Below are 18,284 nucleotides of genomic sequence, written 5' to 3'. Positions count from 1 at the left end.
CAAACCTGCTGTCCTTCCCCACTTCCCTTGCACAGGTGCCAATTCCTAATACATATTTTGTACCCGAAATTCCATCTCGACATCTGCCTCTTGAGAAGGTACCCTATAACAGGATGAGGAAGGGTCTGAGCTCACTACTAGGGAACACCAGATCCTGGTCAGAGCTGACCACAGCTGGAGGGGGCTGCATGGCTGCCTGAGGATGCACTTGAACAGAAGGACACTAGAGGTGGGGGAGGACAGGACAATGGTTACTAGTGTCTGTTCCACTGATGTGTGTGTGGGCTCTTGCAGTGGGCTCTGCTGCTCCCAAAAGAGGGAAAGGGGAAAGTTCCCAAAGCAATGGTGAGCCCAACAGAGTTCATATCAGCCATTGCCCCTCAGGCCCAAAGATGGCTTCAGCAGTGAGGACATGCTGGTTGGGGTTTATTAAGACCCAGGTCCACCTGGGTGCAGAAGGCCTGGGATACAGAGGTAAGGTCCACTGCCAAGTGGAGGCTGAGCAGTGAGCAAGCCAGGCTCCAGTGTGGCACCAACAGCCAGGGAAGCCGGAGCTGGCCATCGTTTGCTAGCATGCACTGCACCTTGAACTACAGACCAAAGCCCCAGATGATGAGACTCCCTCCCTCCCAGACCTGTGTCACCTGCTGTGCCCTGAGGAAATCAACCAAGTCACATGAGCATACCGGTCACTGTGGGGACACAGCACTTACCTTCTTGGACCCCTGTATCTAGTCCCCCAAACAGAATTCTGTGAAGTGCCACTTCCTGCACATAGCCAGTGCCAAGCCAGGGCCCATCTCTTGGCCAACTGTCCATTCTGGTTCTTCAAACATTCCACTGAGGATGCTGGGGGGAACCAGCAGGAGACCTCTAGGAGGAGGACCTGACTGAGTCCTCACAGCTAGGCCCTAAAGGTCACCCCTGCTTGCCCAGCATACCTGGCCCTCTCTGGCCCTCGCCCACACCAATGCCAGCCCAGAATGGCCACCTTCCTGGGCTGCTTGCTCTGTCTGGGTGCTCTCCCTTCCTTCCAGACCAATGCTGTCCCCTACAATACAGGTCTCAGCACAAAAGGTGTCTTTGCAGAGGCACAACAGCACCCTCACCCCTCTATGCCCCCCGTTATTTTCTCTGTGATATTGTTCAAATGAGACTTGCTTTACTCAACTGCATGTTTTTATTTTTTATTTATTATTTTTGTTTTTCAGATGAGTCTCGCTCTGTCGCCCAGGCTGAAGTGCAGTGGCCCAATCTTGGCTCACTGCAACCTCTGCCTCCCGGGTTCGAGCAATTCTCATGACTCAGCCTCCCGAGTAGCTGGGACTACAGGCATATGCCACCATGCCTGGCTAACTTTTGTATTTTTAGTAGAGACGGGGATTCACCAGGTTGGTCTTCAACTCCTGACCTCAGGTGATCCCCCTGCCTCAGCCTCCCAAAGTGCTGGGATTACAGGCGTGAGCCACCACGCCTGGCCATCTGTATGTTTTTAAGTCTGCCTCCCCCTTAGAATGTAGCTACATGGTGCAGGACAACGACCAGGACACTCCCCAACACCTCCTGGGTGAGAGACTAAAGGAAAATAAAGCCACCCCTATTATTTACGTCCTGCCCAGGCCACATTACCTCCCCAAATCTAAACACCAGCAGAAGAGGTCTGGCTGGGAAGCCCCTGGAAGCACTTAAGCCTGGGGCACAGCTGTTAAGGATCGCTACATCATCCGCTTTCCAAAAAGAGCTGGAGGAGGCTGTCAGCACCCAACCCCCATGAAGCAGAGGCTGTGAAGATGGTTTTGGCAGCTGCACCAGAGAGAAGAGCCCAGGGGCAGGGTATGGTGAGGAGGCCCCTGCAATATGCAGCTGGAGAGATGGGGCCTAGGGCAAGCAAGGCCAGAACAGAGAGTAAGCAGGGCCCCTAGGGCACCTGGAAGACGGGCTTGCTGTCACTGAGACGATGGGTGAATGGCAGGGGTGAGGGAGCACGACATCAGAGTTTGAGTTGCTGCACAGCCCTCACAGGAAAGAGTAGTTGAGCCTATGGACCCTTATCCCTCACCCCATAGCCTATCCCTGAGACTGTGAGACCCCCTACACTCCTCCCTCCATTCCTGGCTGTGACCCTGGGCCCTCACCACCAGGTTCCCTGGCAAGCTGGCCCACTCCTGGGGCTGGCCCTGCCTCCTGCAGCTCTCCTCGCCCATCCCTCCCATGTGCTGCTACCGTGAAGCTCCAATCTGTCTTAGCTCTGCCCACCAACCTTCAAAGATGCCCAGCTGCCCTGGGAAGATCCAAGCCCCCTTGGCCCGGCAGCCACTCACCCGGTGGGTCTTGCTGTAGGTGTAGAGGAAGGCCAGACGGTAGAGACTCTTATAGTGCTGGGGGAAGCGGCTCAGGCACAGGCGGAAGGAGGCGATGCACTGCTCTGTGAGAAACTGCCGCTGCTCCTCAGCACCAGCCGGCAGCCCCTGGGGGAAGGCCACTGGCTCCCCTGGGAGGTCCCCTCTCTTCTTCCCATCCCACGGGGTGGGTGTGGATGCTGAGGGCTTGCCAGGGATGCAAGCAGAGGCTGGGGTTTCTGCAGCAGGCTTCTGGACACCTTGCTCTGCAGCCCGGAAGCCTTCTGTACTCTCCAATGACTCCTCGTTTTTTCCTACAGTTGAGAAGAAGGGAAAGAAAGTCACCCTGGTTTTAGGCCCTGTCCATGCAGTGGTCTACCACCAGTAACGGAGGTGCCTTGGTGAAGTGATCAGCACGGCTGGATCAATGCCCTTGCTGAGTGGGTGCTGGACCCAGCAGCAGGAGGCACAGGGCCCAGTGCTGGCTCTGCCCCAACCGAGGTCTCCCGCTCCATGAAACAGGCTGTCCCAGCTGGCATGCAGTGAGGGACCCAGAGGCTACAGAGAGGGGAAGTTATGGGCTGGGCTCTGGGTCTTCCCCTCTGAACGGTGGCACAGGCTGTCCCACCTCTGGGGCTGGGGTATGGGGAAGCAGCCCACAAAGGGCAGGTGTTGCCACCACCAGCATCGCATAAAACACAGCCAGGGTTCAGGAAGTATCATACCTGCTCCCCTGCTCAGTGCTCAGCCCACTGCCTGCCCCAACTCCCTCTCCAGGGTTGCCGCTGCTATATGTGAGCCAAGTGCTCCCACATGGGCCCTCATGTGACATGAGCCCAGCTCCTGAACACCCAGCCTTGCTCCACCAGGGGCCATGGGGCAGCAGTTCACATCAGGATAGCCCAGGCTGGGTGGTGGTGCTGCAGGGCTGGCCCCAGGATGATGACAGTGGCCTGGATGACCTTGGGCTAGACCCTGAGGTGCAGGCTCCTTGGCTACAGAAGAAGAAAGCTGTCTGGCCCGGGAGGGTGGGACAGATGGAAAGGGCTGGGGAGCAAGGGATAAAGGCAAGGGGTCCTGTGGTCTGTGGCTCCTTAGGCACTCAGGAGCATGGCACGCCCTGCACAGCCTGCCTGGAGGAGGCCAGAGAAGCAGCCAGCAGCACCAGCTCTGAGGTGGTATGCGATGGCTGAGCCCTCTCCCTACTGTAGTAGCAGCCTGGAGATAGCTGGGGCCTGCTGGGGCAGGGCCGAGTCAGCAACAACCAAGGCCCCCAGTTCTCCGCATGCTAAGTCGAAGCCTATCTGCAGACATCAGGTGTGTGGCCAGGTTGCCCACCATCACTATTCTCGTTGAGGAAAGAATCTGAGCATTCACTCCCTATGTTCCCCTCAGCCACCTGCTATTAGTCTGACCTTCCCTCCCTGCTCCCCTGCAGCCCACCCCACTGCTCTCCCTCAGTGTCCTTGCCTCTCCACCATCACTCCTTCTCCTGGAGCCATTGCCCTTCTCCCTCCCCTGCATCGCTGCCCCCAGTGGTGTTGGCAAAGAAAAGCCATAAGAGCATCTCCCCTCCCCCAGGCCCAGAGCCTACCATGGGCTGCCCCCTCCCCCTACCCTTTGAGGTGGCCCTAATGACTGAATGCCAGGAGGTCCTAGCTCCTTCCAAACTACACTGTCTTCTCATGTGAGCTCAAGAAGTTGCCTGCGTCCCACAGCTTAGGGCTGGCACCCATCTTACAGGGGATACCATCACTTTATTAAAAAATGTGCCAGGTTTCTAATGTGTTCAAAATGTGGCTCACCAAACAGGGTAAGCCATAATGCTGGGATCAGCCCTGTGCTAGGCACGGGGGAGACAGAGGAATCAGATGATGATGCAGGCCTCTCAGCGGTTCACATCAGGCACTGAGAGCTTGGACACAAAGACACACAGAGCACAATTTTTATGGAAAGCAGGCAGAGGGTCAAGAATTCAGCCAGAGTTCTTAGAACACATAAAGAGGAAGAAAACAGCAATCCTAGACTGAGTCAGAAACCCAGCTTCAGGGAAGACCCGCTCAGCCGCCCCTCTCTCAGAGAGACAGCTATTCTCTTTTCTCTTTCTTTTGCCTATTAAACCTAACCCCCTCCCCCCAAAAACAAACAAAAAAGCCCCTGAGAAACAACAACCCAGTTTTAGGCTGGGCGTGGTGGCTCACGCCTGTAATCCCAGCACTTTGGGAGGCTAAGGTGAGAGGATTGCTTGAGGCCAAGAGTTTGAGACTAGCCTGGGGCAACATAGCAAGATCTCATTTCTACAAAAAAATTTAAAAATTAGGCAGGTGTGGTGGCACCTGTAGTTCCAGCTACTCGGGAGGCTGAGGCAGGAGGATCCTTGAGCTCAGGAGGTTGAGGCTATAGTGAGCCATGATCGCATCACTGCATTCCAGCATGGGTAACAAGGACAAGACCCTGTCTCAGAAACAACAACAACAACAATCAGTTGCCTAGGGGTCTGGGTGGCCGAAGGGGCCCCGGAGAGATGGGGCGAGCTGCCTTACACACAGCATCCACTCCCACTGCTGAACAGGCCTCACAGGTCACTAGAGCCCTCCATTTCCTTACCGGAAGAAAGAGGGTCAGAAATGCCAACAGGACTACACCACGTTTCCCGGCCAGGATGTCCAATTCTAACCCTAGCTGCGTGAAGATGAGAAAACTTCCTTCTACCAAGAGAAAGCAAGTAAAATGTGTGTTCTGGCTGCTCTAGCCTAGGCCGGTGCCTGCCGCAGGCAGGGAAGACTGGCTTGGAATGCCTGTGGTGCATATGCCAAGGCCAACAGAGCACAGGAGCCATCTGATCCACATCAGCCCATGGAGGTCCTAGAAGAATAAGGCACAGACATGCCCCCAGCTGAGCCTCTGGACTGATGTGTACTGATGGCCCAGTGAACTCAGGGGGCCTCATTATGGAAAAGCCTGGCCCTCAGGTGGCTACACATCTTGGCAAGACACCAACAGCTGAGAGGCCCAGACCAAAATATGCCCCAGCAAGGACCTCAAGTCTGTCTCTTTTGACTTCTGAGATCGTCTTACTCAAACTCTACTGGCCTGAGAAAAGAGCCCAGTGAGGATGCTTTCCACAAAGGGTGGGCAGGCAAGATGGGAAGGAAGCTGGGCATTGGCAGGTCAACTGCCCCCAGGGCGGCCTCCCCCACCGACAACCATTTATCACCCTATCCTGCATGTGGTGCATGGGCATCGTCACTAGGCCTCTAGTTGACCAGGAAGGGGCAGATGTGGGCAATCTGGCATGCCCTTGTGTCCACTGCCTGGATCACAACAGGTGCTTGTCAACTCTGCTTTGGGTTTTACCCTCTTGCCCTCAGAACGATATAATAGAGTGGGCTTGTGTTTAAGTGATGAAACTGTGGACAACTTTCTCCCTAGATCAAATAAATAAATCTCTACTCTTGCGACCTTCATATTTTAGACTTTTTTTTTTTTTTTTTTGAAGCTCTGCCCCCTGCAAAGGTGAGCTTCCGCTAGCTCCAACAGTCACTTCTGGGAAAGGCTCTTTCCTCAAGGCACCTCGGTCAAGGCCAGAGTGGAGAAAGACAGCTTCTGGAGAATTAAAGGAAGGAGGCTGGTCCTCAGGCAGTGTGACAGCTTGTGCCTGCTAGACACGGTGGGAGGGAGCGCATCTCGTGCCAGGCAGGATGTGGCTGTCAGATCCGTTTCTGCTTTCCCTCAGTACCCAGTGCATGGTGCAGATCTGGACCTGTTGTGCCCTGCTGCTTGATAACAAATACGCGTGAGTGAGGGCCTGTACCCCACAACATTAATGATGGAGGAAGCAGCAGGCTGGTGGTAGGACTCTCCATGAGGGTGTGCTGGGAAGGCAAGTGGTGTGGAGCACACTTGGGGCCCGCACTCAACACTGCCTAGGCACTGCTGTCCCAGCTTTCTGCAGGGAGGCCAAAGGCTGCTCAAGTACTGCAGACTGTGATGGCCAGGCTGCTACCCAATGGGAGATCAGGGGAGTGCGTGTTAGAGACCACCACTGACCAAGACCAGGCCTGGATGAGTGCTCTGCTCCCAGAACTATCTGCTGGCTGTGGGCTTGGGAAGCATTCCCTGCCATACCTGCTCTTACAACAGGAAGTTGATCAACTTCACCACCATGGTTACCAAGAAAAGCTGGGCTTAGAGAGGAGGAACATGGCCATGGAAGCAAGAGGTTTCATTTCATGCTTATCAGCTATTGTGGTGACCTTTGGTCCTACCCTAACTTTCTTCACCAATGGCCAGCCCCACAAACTGTCTGCTTAAACCACTGGCTCTAATGGAAGGAGGGAAGAGGCAGGACACTCTTCATGAGTCTAGAAGGGCCTGTATAGGCTGTGCCAGACCAAAGCCAACTCACTCTCTGCTTCGTTCCCCCAACACCCATGTCCCCTTCCCCATGTAAGTGGGAAAGAAGCTCATGATGACACAATGGCACCTACAGCAGTCACGGCTTGACAGGCCACAGAGCACACATGGTAGGTCTTACTTGTCTGATAAGTTTTAAAAATCTTATTTTTAAAAACAGAAATGCTGTATTATAGTGTTAAGAGTGTAAGTTACCTTTTTCCTTCCCATTCCAAACTTCCTACAGTGTGTTTATGTCAGTTACAGAATGTCAACACTGGCTGGCGACTGCATAGTGACTGCCTGGTGAGACAGTGGGGTGGTGGCCTCATCTCTTGATGAGGACCAGATACAAGTAAATCCACATAGTAAGTCCTCCATTCTGTGCCCTCTTGTCTAGTGTCTCTATCAGGTGTCCCCTAATGGGGATACTTCCAATCTACTGGAGATGTGGTCTCATGCCCTTCTAAGTCCAGCCAGGGGAGGCTGGCAGGGAGCAGAGAGCTAGGAGAGGTCTTCCTTAGTGTAAATGGCTCTGGCCCCACTGCCACACCTATGGGTGAGCTCCCATCCAGGGCTTGCTCTGAGACTTCCTGGGACAAGGCCTGGGTCCCTCAGGGAGGCAGTTTATCACCAACGTTTTTCCCCATCCATCCATCCATCCCACCCGGAGAGGTAGCATGGGGTAATGGTTAAGGGTGTACACTGACAGGGCAAATTCCAGACCTTCTCTGAATCTCATATTCTTCAGCTATAAAATGGGAATAGTCATTATGCTTTTTTTCTAGGGTGCTTGGGAGAACCAAATGAATTAACACAGTGCCCAGCACAGAAAAGAGTACGGGGCTGGGTTGTTGTTATTACTGTTTGAGAAACACGTGTAAGCCCTGGCCCTGGCCAGAGTGGGAAAGCTCTCAAATCCATAGCTGACCAGCCACAGCTCAGAGTGGGGCCAGGAAAGCCCCAGCCTGCCTGTGATCTCCCAGTAAGCCCAGATGTGGGGCTCTGCCAACTGATTTCTATAAAGGGGGCCTGGACCCCCCAGGAGAGTTGGGCACACCCCCAGGCTTAAATCAGGGCCCTCTGCCCCCCTCCCCCAAAAAGAGAGATTTTTCCTGAAGACCTCATATGATTCAAACTAAAAAGAAAACACATTTGTGACATTTAGGATCCAAAGACTTTTAAAATAACCATTTACCAACAACAACAACAACAAAAACAGAGCACACTGATATCACAGACATAGCTTTCCCGGGCTGGGTTGTGAGGGTCATAACAACAACAGGCAGCATCCCTGAGCACATGTGGTGCTGGGATCTGTGTGCACCCTCAGGAGCTGCCTCACTCAACCCTCACAACCCCAGGGCGGGCACTGGGACCATTCTCATCCTACAGGGAGAAAAATGGAGGCCCAGAGAGTAAGTGACTTGCCCAGCCAAGGTCCCTGGGCCACGAAGCCTTCGGCTTTGCCCAGATTGCCACAGGACATCAAAGTGGTTCTAATTCACTGAGTTAGGGCTTCATACCTCTTTCTTCTGTGGCCCCCTGAAGATCTTTACCCGTCGCTCCTGCTTGGGAACTGAGAATGGGCAGCCTCTTCTCTGTGTAGGATTTCCTGGAGCCTTCCAGTAAGCTGGTGGGCTCATTAAAGAAGTCCTGCGTCGAGCTAGAGTCTGAGAGCGCTACGGCTGTGCTGTCCTGGCTTCGGTCTGAGGGGAGAAGGAGGAAGAGAGGGCGAGAGCATTAACCTACACCACCTCCAACACAGGGGGCCTTCCTGTGGTGAGTCTCCCTGCCGGTGGCCTGGGGACTGCTTTGCAGGAGATGGCCTGAACACAGCCATTCGACACTGCTGGGCCCAGCCCATCCCAGAGGCCACGGAGCAACTCACCAAATGCACCAATCTCTATGGTCAACCCTCCTGGGGTTCCCCCAAACACTGGTATTCTGGTAAATGTTTAACAACTGGCTCTCAGGGAAAAAGAAAGCCCTGATTAATAGCACTTACTGATTTCTGGAGTGTAAATATTCCCACCATGGCAATTTTCAAGTTACCAACGTGCTGTTGTCAAATGTGGAGTTAGGAAGAGATGCACAGTAGCCACCACTATGTAGTTTTTCTACCATATAAATATAACAGAAACAAATGAAGTGGGAAAGAATTCAGGAAACATTTTTAACCTGTTAGTAAAAGCCAGGTGTCATCTGGAAGAACTCCAGATCTCTGGGAGCCACAGATGTAAAAGGAGTTTGTACTCACTCACTGGCTGCCTTCTTCGGACCTTCACAGGTGCTCATGAGAAAGAATAGGGGCGGGGCAAAGAGGGAAGTTGAGGAAACCTTCCTGGGAGTAGTGCAGATCTGGAGGGGAGGAGTAGTTGATGCTATGGAAAAGGTACAAAGCCTACCTGGAGGAACAGAAGCCTTCAGGCATGGAGGTGGGGGAGGAAACCTTGTTGCTTTCAGGGTACAGGTGAAGACCCACTGCAGCTGGGGAAGGGAAAAGGAAAAACCTTCTATTCTAAGGGAGGGGCAGGAAATCATCTAGGGTCCAAACATTAGAGGTCTCCTACCACTGAAGGAGGGGCAGAATCACTGAGAAAGCACCACCCCTGAGATGCAGGAACACAGAGCCCACCTAAGTCTGAGGCTGGGACCAAGACAACAGAGAACTACCCCATGTCCCCAGCCCTAGGCTGGCATGCACTGAGTAACAAGCAAGGGAGTCTACTGCAGGGAGAAGGCAAGAACATGGAGGAGTACCCTCCCTGAGGTACTCCCAAAGGCCTAAGGCTGAAGGTGGAACTGGAATGTTGAGAAAAACCTTGTGGCAAACCAGCTCCCCTACTAAGCACAAGGTAACATGAAAGGAATTTGAGCTTGGGAGGTTAAGGCTGCAGTGAGCTATGATTGCACCACTGGGGCACTAAAGGTAACCATAGCAACAACAAAACCCAAGCCAGCTCAATTTCTGACTAGCCTAACTCAACTTTCCCTACTAAAAGCCTAGAAACAAAAGAGGGAAGCCTATTCCAGGCATAAATATTACTTATTTCAGTTTCTTCTGTCCTACACGTGATATCTGGTATTCAATGTAAAAATTGTAAGACACACAAAGAAAGAAAGAAAAAAGTACATCATCAAGAGACAAATCAATCAGCAGAACCAGACTCACAGATAACCCAGATATTGGAACTACATGTCAGGGAATTTAAAATAACTAAGATTAATATGATTCATAAATATGATTAGTATGTCAAAGGCTGTAGTGGAAAAGCTGAACAATATACATGAAGAGACAGGAAATTTCAGCAGTGAGATTAAAAAAAGCAAGAGTCAAATGCAAAGGCTAGAAATAAAAAACACAGTAACAGAGATGAAGAATGCCTTTCCCAGACATTGCAGCCAACCTGACACAGCTGAGGAGCAAAAGGAAATCAAAACTTGAAAACAGGTCACTAGACATACCGACAATCTCCAACTTACAATGGTTCAACTTAAAATTTTTTTGACTTTACAATGATGCAAAAGTGATATGCATTCAGTAGAAACTACACTTCAAATTTTGAATTTTGATCTTTTCCTGAGCTAGTGATATGCAGTACAATACTCTTGCATGAGACATTCAACACTTTATCATAAAATAGGCTTTGTGTTAAATCAGCAGTCCCCAACCTTTTTGGCACCAGGGGCCAGTTTCATGGAAGACAATTTTCCACAGACTGTGGCGGCTGGAGGGGATAGTTTCAGGATGAAACTATTCTCTGGCATTAGATTCTCACGAGGAGCGCACAACCTAGATCCCTCACATGTGCAGTTCACAATAGGGTTCACGCTCCTGTAAGAATCTAAGGATGCCTGCCACTGATCGGACAGGAGCCAGGGCTCAGGTGGTAGTGCTCGCCTGCCTGCTGCTCACCTCCTGCTGTGCAGCCCAGTTCCTAACAGGCCATGGACTGGTACCAGTCTGTGACCTGGGGGTTGGGGACCCCCGTGTTAGATGATTTTGCCCAACTGTAGGCTAACGCGAGTGTTCTGAGCATGTTTAGATGAGGCTGGGCTAAACTATGATGTTGGTAGGTCAGGTATATTAAATGCATTTCTGACTTAATTTCAACTTATGTTTGTTTTATCAGGAAATAACCCCATTGTAAGTTGAGGAGCATCTGTAATCCAAACCCAGAGAAAAAGAGTGGACAGGAGGAATCAGAACAGAGCATCCAAATGATCCAACATGCTAATCGTAGTCACAAAAGGAGATGAGGGTGAAACAGGACAGTAGAAATATTTAAAGACATAATAACTAAGAATTTCCCAAAAATAATAAAAGACATCAAATCACCAAGATTCTCAGAAAACACCAAGCAAGGGAAAGATCCCTCCACACACATTAAAAAAAAAAAAAAAAAAATCACACCTAGGTGGGCCATTTTGAAACTGCTGAAACCCAAAGATACAAAATGTTGAAGGCAGTCAGAGAAAGATACATCAAATACAGAGGGACAAAGTTAAGAATTACAGCAGACTTCTCATTAGAAATTACACATATCTGACAATATCTTTAAAGTGCTGAAAGAATAAAATAATCAACACAGGATTCTATACTCAGTGAAAATATCTAAAAATTGCAGGAAAAAAAAAAAAGGTTAGTTTTTTTCCAGGCAAACAAAAACTGAGAGAATTCATTACCAGCAGATCTGAGTTACAAGAAATGTTAAAGGTAATTTTTAAGGTAGAATGAATATGAAGCCAGATAAAACTTGGATCTACATAAAGAAATGGAGTTTCCCAGAAATGGTTAAAGTTATGGTAAATATAAAAGATCTTTTTATGTTCGATTTTTCTAAAACATTATTGTTTACTTTCTAAAGCAAAAATAGTAGCAATGTATTGTGGGCTTAGAGCATATGTAAAAGTGAAATGAATGAAAACGAGTGCAAAAGATGAGCAGCTCTTCCACTGCCTACGAAGTAGTACAGTATCACTTGAAGGCAGACTGCAATGAATTAAAGGTGTATTTTGTTAACCCTAAGGCAACAACTACATTTTTAAAAAAAAATGATACTATAATAAACCAATAGTAGAGATAAAATAGAACTTAAAAAAATTTTTTTTTGAGACAGGGTCTTCTGTTGCCCAGGCTGGAGTGCAATTGCATGATCTCGGCTCACTGCAACCTCTACCTCCCAGGTTCAAGCAATCCTCCTGCCTCAGCCTCCTGAGTAGCTGGGACTACAGGCGTGCCCCACCACACCCAGCTAATCTTTTGTATTTTTAGTAAAGATGGGATTTCACCATGTTAGACAGGCTGGTCTCAAACTCCTGACCTCAGGTGATCCACCCACCTCGGCCTCCCGAAGTGCTGGGATTACAGGCGTGAGCCACCACGCCCGGCGGAGAACTATTAAAAAATAAAACTTCGTCTTGACCTTTACATACCTCAAGGTGAAGCTCAATAAACTAGCAACCAAGAGAGCTAAGTTCAAGTTCCTCTTGTGCCATTTACTAGCTGAGACCATGAGCAAGTTAAGTCCCTTTCGCACCTAAAAACTGCAACCACATATCATCTCACAGAGGTCCATGCCACACTGGCCTCTTGGGGAACACAAGGAGAAAGGCAGACACAGTCCCCTAGGGTCCACCAACCCTTTGCTCAGCTACCTTAAAAGCCTGGTATTGGTCCATGTTTTAGTGCTAATCATCTGGGTACTACTGGTAGGGTAGGCATGAGCTGCCTGGTAAGCAAACTTGAAACAACATATAAACTTGTTTTGGCTGGGTGGCTCATGCCTATAGTCCTAGCACTTTGGGAGGCCAAGGAGGGAGGATTTCTTGAGCCCAGCAGTTCAAGACCAGCCTGGGCAACATACGGAGATGTCCGTCTGTACAAAAAATTAAAAAAAAAAAAATTAGGCAGGCGTGGCAGTTACTTGGGAGGCTGAGGTGGGAGGATCACTTGAGCCCAGGAGGTTGAGGCTGCACTGAGCAGTGATAATGCCACTGCACTCCACTCTAGCCTGGAAAAACAGAGCGAGACCCTGTCTAAAAAAAAAAAAAAGCAAAATATAAAGTTGTTTCAAAAAAGTTGAAAGCCTGGACTCTGGAAGATCCAGGCTGATAGAACTGAAATTCTGCTCTGTCACCTACTATCTCTGAGAGCCTCTGTAAATGCCATAATTATTTATACTTCAGTTTCCATGCATGTAAAACTGTGATAACACAAGCACCCACTTCACAGAACTGTTATGATTAACTAGGTTAATACACATAAAGTGTTTGAATCAGTGCCTAACAAACAGTAAAGGTTCACAAAATGTCAGTTTATCAATACTATTATTTCAGAGAACCTGAGCATGTTTTATCTCTTATGTCTCGAATTTGCCATTACAGCTTTAGGTCTGAATGAGCAGAGGGTTTTGCTGATGCCATATTGGAGCCAATACCTAAGCAGCACCATGTAGATGGGGGGGCAACATTGACACAACAGGCCTGTCAAAGTGGGATGGCCTGCACAGAGGATACTGAGGATCAGGTCTGTGCTCCAAAGGGTGCCCTGCTGCTCTGGCCTCTTTACCCATGTCTCATCATATACCAGGGTTTGGGGACAGTGACCTTGTAGGCATCCCTGCCACAGCCCTTCCTTCATAGCTGCCTTTGCCATGTCCACTGCCCAGGAACTGATGGATCATCAGTATCAGCTGGGCTGACAGAACAATGAGAAATGAGGACTTGGGACGTGTATAAGACCCCTGAGTGGAGGAGCACAGACCTGACCGGAACCTCTGTCTCACGCTTGTGAAAGGCTCTTCCCTGACTTACAAAGCCAGAATACAAGGCTCCATGAGCACTGAATGGCGGTTATGAGCAGGCCTGCAGCCCTCACAAAATGTCCCAAACTTGAGTCCCCAGCATGAGGGGATCAAGAAGAGGTGGGGCAGCCCATTTGCTGTCTGTGTGTAAAGGGAGGATTGGCAATGGGGACCCTCTAGAGGCCACGCAGGGTCATTGTAGGAGCTTAAGGGTTGGGCTCCCAGACCCACATTCCCATCCCAGATCTGCCACTTAGGGGTTGGGTGATCTTGGCCAAATGATTTTGCTGCTCTAGGCCCCCGCTTCAGGTTTTTTAACATGATTGCCATTGTCTTCCTACCTCTGTCCCTGACACATACATGGGATCCCACAAAGGCGTGGCTAGTGCCCTGCACACAAGTGACAGCCCTGCAGCATTCACTCTGGCCCTGACAGTGAGAACACCGATGGCTTAGACAATGCTCGTGAGGCCTCAGAGTCTCTGAAAGACAGCAGGCCATGCCCCGCAGTTGAAGTCTCCCTGAAAGACAAGCTAGGGCTGGGTCTCCTCAGCCAGCCTGAGACTAGCTGAAGTCACTGCACAGCTCAGCAGCACATCCTGCGGCAAGCTCCGGGAAGCAAGCCTTGCTAGGATGATTTCACCGACTGGCAAGCTGCCCCACGAGCTCACCGGCTCACAGGCTCTTTTGGGCTCTGGGCCTAAAGGAATTGCCAATTTGGTGGAATCCCAGCTGTGATCATTATGAAAACTAAGGATTGGTTTAGGCAAGTAGATATTTACTCTCAAAGTGCTAACACCCTCTTGATGCTGCAATGTGAAGGAACCAGGATCCATCCAGCAGGCAGTGAAGGTGGCCAGACCTCACCAGGAACTGTGTGGGCAAGAAAGGACGGCATGCTGTGCAGGGGCTTCTGCTCCCTGAAGAACGACCACCAATTGAGTGGGGACTCTGCTGAGACTCTTAAAATAACATCCACAGCAGTGGAACAGGGCAAGCACAAGCCAAGGGACCTGGCAGGGACAGAAGGCTGCTGACTACACTTTGCCAGGCCCTTCCTGAGCTTCTCAGACACAGATGTGAGAATCTGGAACTGCCAACTATCTAAAAAACCAGAGAGCAGAGATTGGTACTGGCCCTGGGGGGCATTGTGGTGATTCTAGACAAACCCTTGTTTAAGGGGTAATCAAGGTACCTAAGTGGCCCTGAGGAAGGCTCTGCTAATGGGGCTCACCACAGTCTTGGGTGCCACCTGCAGGTCATGATGCTGGGGTGGGCTGCTGCGGCAGAGCTGGAGAGGCAGGGGCTATGTACACAGAGATGAGATGCCCAGCTGGCCTGTGAAGCAAGCAGGTGGGGGAGGTGCTTGCCAAGGTTCCCGCCCACTACCAAGGGGGCAGCACCACAGGAAGGAGTCCAGGGATGTGTTATCTCTTCAAATGAGAGCCACCAAAAGGGACTCAAGGCCCAAGGCCCACTTTCTGCTCCTTTCAGATCTTGTGTGTCTGAAAGGGTTGGCACAGCCTAATTAAAATGACCCTGATTTCAAATACTAAAAGTCAACCCAAGGTTTCATACCAAGTTTCAAGCCAGTCAGACTGAAAGAACACCAAGTTTCAATTCTTTCACGTCAATAGGGCAAAAGGGATGAATGAAAAAGCTCTTAAAGAATGGCTCTATCTACCTGGGCAGACAGTGCCCCAGCCTCCATTCCTCCTCTTCTGGGGAAGCAAACTTTCTCTGGTACAGCTGACTGAAGACCTCAGAGAGGCCACAGACAGACAGAAAGACAGACAGACAGACATGAACAGTGGGGTAAGTTTGCCAGGAACATCGCAGAGCATGTGAAAAGGACCCTCATCCTGCCACCAGCTGGGCTGCTGTGGATGGGACAGCCCAGGGGCTGGGTGAGTCAAGGTAGGGAGGACAATGTGCCACAGTGCTGGGAAAAAGCTCTTGGAGAACAGGACCCCTGCAGTTGGATAAGCTGGCAAGGCAGGCAGCAGGGAGGGTTGTTTGGACTGCGGTGTATAACCCAGAGCCACCCCGATTCCTGAAGCAGGAAGCCCCTGCTCTGGGAGGCCCCTGAAGAGGGGCAGGAGGAAAAGGAAGGATGCCGCTGACTACTGTCATCTCTCTACTCCCAGCAGGCCCCTCTGCAAGGTCATCTCTCAGGTTACCAGACCCACAGCCAAGGAAGGGCCAGTGTGCACAGGGAAGGCTTCTGGGAGAAGAGGTCACAGGTCAAAGGCTTCTTCTCTGGGGTGGGACCCCCATCCATCAGCCATGTACCTTTGGGCAAGGACCACTCCCTGAGCCATACTCCACCTGCTTCCCAGACAGCTGAACGCAGCCTAGCACCATAATGCACCACTCTCATGCTGCCCAAGTGAACTGGGGAGTCTTTGAGTATGTGTGGAGAGGGAATTCTGGCCTCAGGAACAGCCTACAGGCCTGGCTCCAGTCCTACCTCCTCCACAGGATCTTTGGGATCCTGTGGCCCTAGGTTCAAATGGGCTGACATGCAACTTTGTGTGCTAATGGCCTGTGCTGAGCCCTCAGAGGACCGGCTGGGTCTGCCTGTGCTCTACAGACAAAAGCTGCCAAGCCTGGTGGCAGAGGCATTCTGTTCTCCTGCCTCGCCTAATAGAGCAAGGCCAGATGGGAGAAGTCAGAGTCAAGCTGTTTTTCTGTGGAGGAGCTTTTGGGTGAGGAGGGGGTTCTGGGCCCCCTGGTTCTGAGGCAGAGCAAGAGACAGATGGAAAGCCTCTTTGATGTAGGAGAGCCAGACTTAGCCTAAACTTCCTATGGGGCTGGGTGGAGAGAGCTTTCCAGGGAAACAGGCACCCTGGATGGAACCTCCAGGGACTGTCCACAGTCCAGGTATCTAGCCTTGAGACTCAGGAGCTGAGAGCTGATTTCTTTAGGGAGCTACTTGGAGGCCAACAGAAAAGAAGAATGGCACTAGCAAGCAGGCTATAGGTTGGCCTTGCTCTTTTTTTCAGAATGTTCTTTTAAAAATCTGCCCACACAAAACCTGCTCATACTAATTAATATTTGTGGCAAGATTATAAATATTTTATTGTTACTGTTAATTACTGGAATGTTTCGTGTCTATGCATCTGGGCCACGCCAGCCTTCCCTCTGAATCCTTAGGGGGATGTGCGTCTGCCAGCCAAGTGCTTATTAAACTGCCTCCCTCTAAGCTCCAGAACCTTCTACTTCCAGGGTGGGATTTGCAGGATCAACTGTAAAGGAATGACAGCTGGCAATGCAGAGGGAAAGAGACCTGGCTCAGTGACAGAAAGGCTGCCTGTCCCCACTCAGTGTGAGAAAAGACTCTGTGTTCTGAGTCCTCCTTGTTCAGGTCTGACTCAGCTCAGATCCCTTGGACAATCCCAGGATTCCCAGGCCAGCCTAAAAGAGCTCTTTAGTTACAAGATGCAACTTTCCAGTGTCTCTTTAGTGTGTTTCCTCCATTTGCTCCAGCAGTAAGACCAGAAACAGCTCGCGGCCATTTGTTCCATCAGCCTGGGGCAGTGAAAGCCTGAGGAAGAAGACGTATGGTTGTGCTACTGCAACAGCTCTGACTAGTGCCCCAGAAAAGACCACAAATGTCCTGCCGACCAGGAAACAACAGGTTTCTAAGAACCGTAAATTTGGGTGGAATTAGTATTTTGAGAAATTTTCTGACTAGACAAAAGCTGCCTCAGTCAATCCTGGCCAACCACAGGAAAAGAACATGTCCACCAGAAGCAAGGCTGGCCCGGGAAATCGGGGTGCCCATTGTCAGGCTGAGAAGACTGGATGGATGCCAAAGAAAAGTGGTACCAGAAACCTGGGGGCCCCTGAGAGAGAGGAAGATACACAGCAGGCAGCAGGTGGGCATGACGGCATTGTGTGAGGGCCAGGCTGCACCACTTGTCCATTCTTTGCCAGTGCTCACAGGTGAGGGCCAACTGAGCACTGCCAGTCACCTCGAAGCCTGGCAGACATATCAGAAGCCTGATATGTGTAGACACCATGGTGCTGCCCTGAAGGGGCCTGATGCTCAGAGGCCTCATCATGCATCTCTCATCCTGCCCTCTGAGCCAGGAAAGGCACTGACCAGGGAGGCCTCGGGAGGCTTTAAACATTTTCCTGACCAAAGGCAGGTGAACAGCCCCTCTTGATACAAATGCCAGAAGAAGCGAAGCAGTTCTGTAAGCGAAGCAGTTCTGTAAGGTGTGAGGCTGGCATCCCCCAGCCATCTAGTGAGCTTCCCAGGAAGGCTCTTCAAAGGATGATGGGGGGAAAATTGTGCCTTCCTTAGAGCCCAGAGAGAGAGAGATCCTGTGACCACATCACTCTCCCTACTGCCCACAGGAAAGAGCCCAACCCTCAGAGCCCAGCTGCTTTCCCAAGCTCTCTCCCCTCAAAGTCTCTTTTTCATCCACCCCAGTCACCTCAGTATCCAAAAGCTGTAGGACTCTCCAACCTCCATGTCTAAATGGGCCTGCAGGCCTCTCTAGAGACTCACCTTCTCCAGGAATTCTTCCCAACCCACCAAACCCCAGAACTTGCTCCCGTCTGCCAGCTCATGGCACTCCTCCTTGGCACCAACTACTGCCCCATGATACCATGGGACATCAGATCCAACCTGGGAGCAGGAATCAAGGCACCATCATCTTGACTTTCCCCATGGCACCCTTTTCCATGCCTGGCACACAACAGATGCTCAATAAATGCCGTGACCAGCTAA

At 50.9% G+C, this 18,284-nt stretch overlaps 1 protein-coding gene across 8 annotated transcripts in view; it reads right to left on the bottom strand.

The window, feature by feature from the left end:
* Nucleotides 1-18,284, bottom strand: part of CABIN1 (calcineurin binding protein 1) — a 168,353-nt gene that overhangs the window by 56,564 nt on the left and 93,505 nt on the right. For all 8 annotated transcript variants that reach the window (XM_003811073.5, XM_055105565.2, XM_055105564.2 and 5 more), the window contains 2 exons: nucleotides 8,261-8,443; nucleotides 2,322-2,653 (listed from right to left, as the gene is read on the bottom strand). In XM_003811073.5, the coding sequence (XP_003811121.4) occupies nucleotides 2,322-2,653; nucleotides 8,261-8,443 (515 nt within the window). The remainder of the gene's footprint in view (nucleotides 1-2,321; nucleotides 2,654-8,260; nucleotides 8,444-18,284) is intronic.

Source organism: Pan paniscus, chromosome 23 (genome assembly GCF_029289425.2).
Source record: "Pan paniscus chromosome 23, NHGRI_mPanPan1-v2.0_pri, whole genome shotgun sequence".
Taxonomy (NCBI): Eukaryota; Metazoa; Chordata; class Mammalia; order Primates; family Hominidae; genus Pan; species Pan paniscus.
The sequence above is the reverse complement of the archived record's forward strand: the minus strand, read 5'-3'. Positions and strand labels throughout refer to the sequence as shown.